This window comes from Gavialis gangeticus, unplaced genomic scaffold (assembly GCF_001723915.1).
Source record: "Gavialis gangeticus isolate Ggan-Ray unplaced genomic scaffold, GavGan_comp1, whole genome shotgun sequence".
In the NCBI taxonomy this organism is placed as follows: domain Eukaryota; kingdom Metazoa; phylum Chordata; order Crocodylia; family Gavialidae; genus Gavialis; species Gavialis gangeticus.
In genome coordinates, this window is record NW_017729028.1 from 27,788,515 (window position 1) to 27,796,107 (window position 7,593).

General features: G+C 46.3%; 1 protein-coding gene across 7 annotated transcripts in view; it reads left to right on the forward strand.

Moving 5' to 3' along the window:
- The window catches only part of FAM228B (family with sequence similarity 228 member B), a 43,129-nt gene that overhangs the window by 592 nt on the left and 34,944 nt on the right, over nucleotides 1-7,593 (forward strand). For 4 of the 7 annotated variants that reach the window (XM_019520840.1, XM_019520833.1, XM_019520839.1 and 1 more), the window contains exons 2-4: nucleotides 2,232-2,345; nucleotides 3,439-3,537; nucleotides 6,416-6,496. In XM_019520840.1, the coding sequence (XP_019376385.1) occupies nucleotides 2,232-2,345; nucleotides 3,439-3,537; nucleotides 6,416-6,496 (294 nt within the window). The remainder of the gene's footprint in view (nucleotides 1-2,231; nucleotides 2,346-3,438; nucleotides 3,538-6,415; nucleotides 6,497-7,593) is intronic. The other 3 variants (XM_019520835.1, XM_019520837.1, XM_019520838.1) reach the window with 3 other exon arrangements.

Consider the following 7,593-nt stretch of genomic DNA (forward strand, 5'->3'; position numbering starts at 1 on the left):
CCCTCGCCCGTGAGTGCGGCCGGGCCGGGCGGGCGGGCGGCCGGCCCCTGCATGCAGCACTGCTGGCTCCGATCCAGCTTAGTGCCCACTGCAACCCCAGACCCTTTTCTGCAGAGCTGCTGCTGAGCCTGAAGTCTGGGAACAGGTCGTTTGGGCCTTTTTTTTAATTTTTAAGGATCAAAGTTGAGTCCTTCGTGTCATTCCCTGACTCCTGGCACTGGGGCTGTGCGAAAACCACAGAGAAGCAGGGCTGGACAAGGGCAGATTTCCAGCTTCGGCTTCCTCTGTGCGAAAACGAAGTTTATTTCCTACTTATGGGGACTTTCTGCCAAATTTAAACTTTCCCTGAACCTGATGAAGGGCATTTGGGTCTGAAAGCTGGCAGAAAAATACAATTTTTTTTTGTAGTTGCTTGGTTGGGCTGATAACAGGTATTGTCTCTGAACCAGTTGTTTTCCGGGGTGGCTTCCTCAGCGTCTGGAAGATGGCAGCGGCAGCACGGTGGTTCCCAAAGTTGTTTGAGACTCAGCGTTTCCCTTGGAAATATCGGCTCTGATTCCTGACGGCAGAAGCATCCTCAAGCCATTCTCGTGTTGCGAAGGATTGAGGAAAAACCTGTTGTGATCTTCTGGGGGGTCTCACATACTGGATTTCTGTCTGACATTTCTGGGTTTATCTTGGGAATCGTGTTTGCCTACTCAGCAGCGCCACCATTTTCTGGCATCCCTAAAAAGGGTCACAAGCCATCCAGGATGCTGTGGCCCCCTAGTTGAGTTTTGCTGTTGGAGAGGGGCGGGGGTGGCTCGTTCTGCACATGTCTTGCTTAAATGCTTCTTCTTTGCATCACAGCTGCTGCTGTGAGTGACGGGGTACTGGGCTACATGAGCATGTGTCCTGCCCTGATGTGTCATCTCATGTTTTACGCTGGGCTGTCAGGTCGTTGTCGGCGGTCCCTCGAAGACAAGGATGACATCCGTCAGGCTTGATGGGTCCTCAGGTGACTGAGGACCCTGATTCTGGATGCACATGTTCTTTGGCAATGGGGGCATGTTGTTGCACGGGGGAGTGGGATTTGCAGCCCCAGATTGGTCTTCTCCTTCCTCTGCTGCTGCCGTTCCACCTCGGCATCAAGTTGTTGAGCCTTGAAGTGGCATGTGCCATGGTGGACCAGGTGGCACCATGCCAAATGGTCATCAGCTTGTTCCTCCCAGCTATTGGTGTCAATGCCTCTGTGCTTGAGGGCAACCTTGAGTGTGTCTTTGTACCGTTTCCTTTGGCATTGGCCAGCAGAGAGCTGGGAGGAGAGAATCTGGTGAGGGAGGTGGTTCTCGGACATCAGGACACAGTGGCCCGTCCATCGGAGTTGATTTCTCAAAAGCAAGGCTTCAATGCTGGTGGGCGCAGCTTCATGGAAGATGCTCGCGCTGGTCCGGTGGTCCTCCTATTTGATCCCCAGGCATCTCATGTTTTACACTGGGCTCTGTCAGGTAGACAGTGGCTCTCTCCTCAGATCCTGAGATCACTGGAGGCAACTGATTAACCTTCTCTATCAACTTTGAAATGTTTCCTTGAGGGTTAAGCAGAGCCCAGATGCTTTAATGTTAAAAACGTGCCCCACAGATTTTATTCTGAGCACATCTCATGGCTGGAGTCTCAGGCTTTTATAGGAGATAAGCCTTTTATCACTTGATCACTAGAATTGTTAAACTTTTCCCAAAATTTCCATGCACATTGACCTTTGGGCAGAAACCACATGTGGCTTTGGGCAAACAAGTGCTTTGCAAACAAATGTTATGATTTATTTAAGAGAGTTAAAAGAAACAGGAAATTGTCTTTTAATATAGGGTGCCATCAGCAAAGGGAATCGCAGCAGCTGAACGCTTCCGTGCAGGAGGAGTCAAGTCGATTACTCACTGCAGTTGTAAGGACAGCAGGGGATTTTATTCAGGCAATGCTAGCTCCAGGTCTGGTAGTGGCCAGACAAGCATCATGATAAACCACAGCCTAATTGGCTCACCTGGTTTTCGGCCTGATTGGCTCACTTGGTTACAGAAACAGCAGCTTAATACACCTCTGGCACTAATGATCTCATTTGCATTGGCAGTATTTAGTCTTCACAATTTAGAAACCCTTGAGGCATTTCAGTGGTATAGCAAGTCTGGCAAGTGACAACTAACTTTTTATTCTGCACTTTTATCCTTTACACATTCTTATTTCAAACCTCTCTCTAGTCCGAGTCAAGAGAATCCCTACTTGCAAGGAGGAGAACTTCAGATGACTTCTGGCTCTTAAGAAGTCACTCTTCTGAGGCTGAGAATGAGCAGGATGTGCAGGTACCAGAACACGTGAGCAGCTCAGCACCTGTACATCTTGACAAGGAAAGGGGGCATGTGAAATGCACAACTTTACATGGGATGACTCCTTTATCTATGTAGTTGGATGACTCAGTGAGAGACTGTGTAATCATGTGTAAAGTTGCTGGGTTAAAAGTGCCGCCCATGCCTGTGTAGTATTTACAGGAGCCTTGCCTACCTTTCCATGGGATGAGGGTAGTAGAAACAGGATGCTTAATTGTAGTGCAAAGACGCTTCTTAGCAGTATGTCTGCACTTATCTGTCCCTGGTCTATGTTCAAGCAGTTGTTCCTGCCCTTTTACTTCATGCACTGAACAATAACAGCAACATTATGTGCATGTAGGTGGGTAGCTACATTTTCTGTACAGGTGGCACAAACATGCACACTTAGGCTAGGGACAGAAGTTACACATAAACTGGTTTAAGTGATTAGAAACTGGTTCAAACCTGTAACAAAACAGAAGTTCAGTGCACAGAAACTGCTTTCAAAATGGCCAAAACTGGTTTAAGATAAACCTGGTCGAATGTAATATCAGATTTAACTGATTTAGGTAAAAAAAAAAATCATTTTTTTGGGGGAACTTCTGTTCCAGACCTTAGGAAATGTGCAATTAAGGGTCTAACCTTGAAACCTATGGTTGGGTGTCACTTCAGAGTATGTGTGACTGGATATTGCTTGGTTTGTGACCTGAGGCTTTGGCAGGGCTGGAGCTTCATTTTAATACCTGTTTGTCAGTTGTTTGTTGAAATCCCCAGAGATATCTAAGAAGGGAGCTTAGTTGATTAGTTGTCCAGTTACTTAAACTCGTCTAAAGGGACCCACACAAAAAAAGTCCTACATTACTTTAATGTTTAATCATCAGATAGTGTTGGTTGGTGTGGGGTGGGGAGTGTTATTTATTACCTATGTGAAACTAAGTAGCTTGTTGAAAACCCCATCTGTTGACTTTTAAATCTTCCCTGTTTTTTTCTGATGTGTTCCTCTTATTGGAAAGTGATTTCCTTTTATTGATGTCATTTATTTTTTTTGCCAGTGAAGATGACGTACTAGTCAGATGTTTTCCTTATTTTAACTTTGTCCCAGGAAATCCCATCATCTGTGTATGAGAAGGACCAAAAACTAAGCACTTTCAGCAGGACAAAATCTTCACATATTTGGCAGGACCCGTGGACCCCCCTGCAGGTACACAGGATATTTTTCTCTTGTAGAGGAAATACCCAAGGGCAGCATCTTGCTTGATTTCTGATATTTGTGTTTTTTATCCTCCTCATCCATCTGTCCTCACTTTTTCATTTTATCTAGATTTACACACAGAAATTAGGGGGCATTTTCATAGTTGTGAGTGTGTTTAATGTTCTTTACATATACAAGTAGCATATTGCAAAGTTCCCTCAATTTCATTGCTCATCCCTAACAGTTGCCAATAAAAACACAGGGGAAAATCCTACCTTGCCCTACTCTACATTTCCCCTCTTTCTAAAAGGGAGGAGACATTGTCTCTACAGTGTGCTCAGCAGATCCAGGCTGTTTGGGTCCCATGGAAAAAAGTTCCAGAGTTTAGACCTTTTATGGGAGTGCTATACATAGGCCTTAGTTTAAATCATGGGCCCAGCTTGTGAATATTGTGGCCTGATTGTGGTGGGGGCTGCCATTGTCATAATGTTTCCCCCACCCCCGTGATTGACTGAGAGGCCAGGTTTAGGGTCATCTGGCTGGCTGAGTCCGGCCCCCAGTGCCAGGCTGGGAGATGGGATCAGGAGTGTCCTGGGGTGGGGATAAAGGGTTGCAAGACAGGTGTAGGGGGGTTGGAGTGGGGGTGGCATTGCTTGCGTTTGGGGGGCTGCTTCTGCAGAGGGTAGCATCGGGGTCCCCTGCAGCTCAGGGGCTCTGGCACCTGCTAGCAGCTTGCTCTCTGGCTGTGGGAGATGCAGGCAAGCTGCAGGAGGGATCAAACTGAGCCAAGATTAAACGTAAACTCTCAGAAATGTTGTGTAGTAGATAGATCTGTGAGACTGACAAGTGTGTTCCCCAAGCAACGAAAAGGAAGCTTCATAGCCTGGATAGCTTAAAGTGAGTGGGACAAAATAATGCAAACTGTTCCCTGTGGTTTAATCTTGTGCTGTATTTGGGAGAACGGACATCATGAACTAACTGGGATAGTAACCCCCAGGCCAGAACATTAATAAGTAGCTGCTGAGAATGAGGTACCATATTTTGATACTTACTTAATTTACCTGAGTTTCCAAAATGCTGAGCACCCTCATAGTTTCATAGTTGGTAGGGTCAGAAGGGACCTGAGCAGATCATCAAGTCCAACACCCTGTCACAGGCAGGAAAGAGCGCTGGGGTCAGACAACTCCAGCAAGGTGTCTATCTAGCCTCCTCTTAAAGACCCCCAGGGTAGGAGCTAGGACCACTTCCCTTGGAAGTTGGTTCCAGATCCTAGCTGCCCTGACTGTGAAGAAGTGCCTCCTGATATCTAGTCCGAATCTGCTCTCTGTCAGCTTATGGCCGTTGTTCCTTGTTACTCCCGGTAGTGCTCAGGGGAACAGGGACTCTCCCATTGCCTGCTGGTCTCCCTTGGCCAGTTTATAGATGGCCACTAGATCCCCCCTCAGCCTTCTCTTGTGGAGGCTGAACAGGTTCAGGTCCTGTAGCCTCTCCTCGTAGGGCCTGCCCTGCTGCCCCCGATCATGCGACTGGCCCTCCTCTGGACCCTCTCCATGCTGTCCACATCCCTTCTGAAGTGCGGCACCCAGAACTGCACGCAGTACGCCAACTGCGGCCTGACCAGTGTCACATAGAAGGGGAGGATCACCTCCTTGGACCTGCTTGAGATGCATCTGTGGATGCATGACAAGGTGCGGTTAGCCTTCCTGACTGCATCCCCACACTGCTGGCCCATGTTCATCTTTGAGTCAGTGATGACTACAAGATCCTTTTCTGCCTCTGCACTGATGAAAAGGGAGTTCCCCAGCCTGTAGGTATGGTGCTGGTTCTTCCTCCCCAGGTGCAGCACCTTGCACCTTGTCAGTGTTGAAACCCATCCTATTCTCATCCACCCACCTCTGTAACCTGTCCAGATCTGATTGCAGCTTGTCCCTCCCCTCAACTCCATTTGGAGTCACCAGAGAAATAAGGCTGCATCGCATCCAGTGTCTCTAAAGTTACAGTCTTCAAAAGTTTGCAGCTTGAGACTCTCATTTTTCTTAGTCTTAGAGAGAAAGGCTAGTACCTACAGCAGTTGATTTCCTAACAGCCTTATCTCTTTCTATTTTCTTTATTAATAAGCTATTGTCCCTATCCATTTCCCATGTGGCAGTGTACCACTGCAGTGCATATACTTGAAGCAGGAAATGTACTCCCTCCCCTGTCCAGGGTAAGGCATAAGGCCAGTAAAGATCTCATGATCATTTCTTTAAGAATGGGGTGTCAACCTGGTGCTCTGCCAAACACCAATTAAAGTTCTGTGCAACTGAGTTTGCCCCTGTTTTAGCTGAATGAGGTATTCTTTACCTCCTACACTAAAATACCCCTTTAGCAGGGCTAAGCTGGTGCTTCATTGTACTGTAATACTACCATCTTTACTTACCTAGCATAGTCACCTTTTCCCTAAAAATTAGCCCTCCAAAATTGGGGTGCATGTCTTCAGTGGGAAATGTAACTTTTTGTGTTGTAATGGCTGCTCAGGCAGTCCTCCTATCCCAGCCAGGGAGGGAGGGGCAGAGTATACAGTTCATTGTTGAAAGTAGTTATAACCCTCACAACCACCCATGAATTGGCAGCAGCTTTTGGCAGAGCAGTCAACAGCTGTTGCAACAGCTGCAAGAAGGTTCAGACCATAGCTTTTGCCTGAACAGCGCTGTTCTTGGTTCAACCATGTGGTCAGTATTCCCTGCTATCAGGTTTCAGCCATGACTGAAATAATGTTTTGGTAAGGCAGAAGTAAGAAAAGAAGTGTGTGTGTGGTTTCTAGTGGAATTTGATTTTTGGTACCTGGATGGAGGGAAGAACAATGGAATTTTGTGAAAGATGATTTTCATTCTGTTAAACTTTGCAGAAGGCCTGCTCATCTCTGGATTCTGGAAAGAAGAAAGCTACCAGAGATTGGCTAACACAGAAACATGTTTCTCTTGCGCAGGTAAGACAAAAATGCATTTGGCCATTTTGGGGTTGGGTTTTTTTTTGCTTGTTTTTTTTTTTTTAAATCACTACACTCCAAAATACAGTGTACAAAAAACCATAAACTGCTATGCACCTTTGGGAAGGGGAAGAAAAAGATATAAAATGAGAAGTGGAAAGGTAAGTAAGACTGTGAGCATCTGTTTGAAATGTCAAACTTCCTTGCAGCTGGGGTTTCAAGCCCCAGTGGGGCAGTTCTCTGCATTTTGAGTATTTTAGATAAGATCTTAAAAATAATCTGTCTGCAGAATAATAACTAGCAAGTTTTGTCCCTCAGGGAAAACCCTGCTAGTGTGCTCTGGTGGGGGCAATCTTACCTGCCCCAGGGACTCAATGTTCCTGGTTGCTGCTGCTGTGGTGCCATCTTCCCACTGCAGATTACTGCTGTTGCTGCTGCAGCAGTGGCAGGGGGTCCATGCTGCTGGCCACTACTCCATTAATGTGGTGGGGCTGCTGCTGCTACTGTACAGACTCTTGCAAGAAGATACCATTCTGGCTGTTGGGAACATCTTGCATGGAACTAAAATTAGTTTAAACTTTGTTTTTATTGGCTTAGTTTATGTGGACTGATGACAAACTTAAATTAAGCTAGTCAAAGCAATGTTTAAACCATTTTCAGCATGTTTACACTGGCAGTTACAGGGGTGGAGGTTATAGCTGTGTTGGTCTAAGGACATAGGTAGACAGGGTTCTTTGGGTGAATCTGACATCTTTTATTAGACCAACTTAAATAGTTGGAAAACAAATTTTAGGAAGCTTTCGGGTTTAAAAAAAGAAAAGGGATCCAGACCATGCCATGACAAAAAATGCAAAACCTACCAACATATCTCCACCACCCCCACAATGACTACATCCCACAACAGAGCATCCCTGCATCTTACAGCTGCACCTCCAGAAATGTAATACATGTCATCCAATGCACGAAATGCCCTAATGGAAAATACGTAGGAGAGACCAAACAACAACTTTAAGAAGAGGCTGGATGCCTACCTGGCTGGACTCATTTGAGTCCCGTTTCTCTTTTTGGGGTTTTTTTGTTGTTCTCCCGCCCTGGCG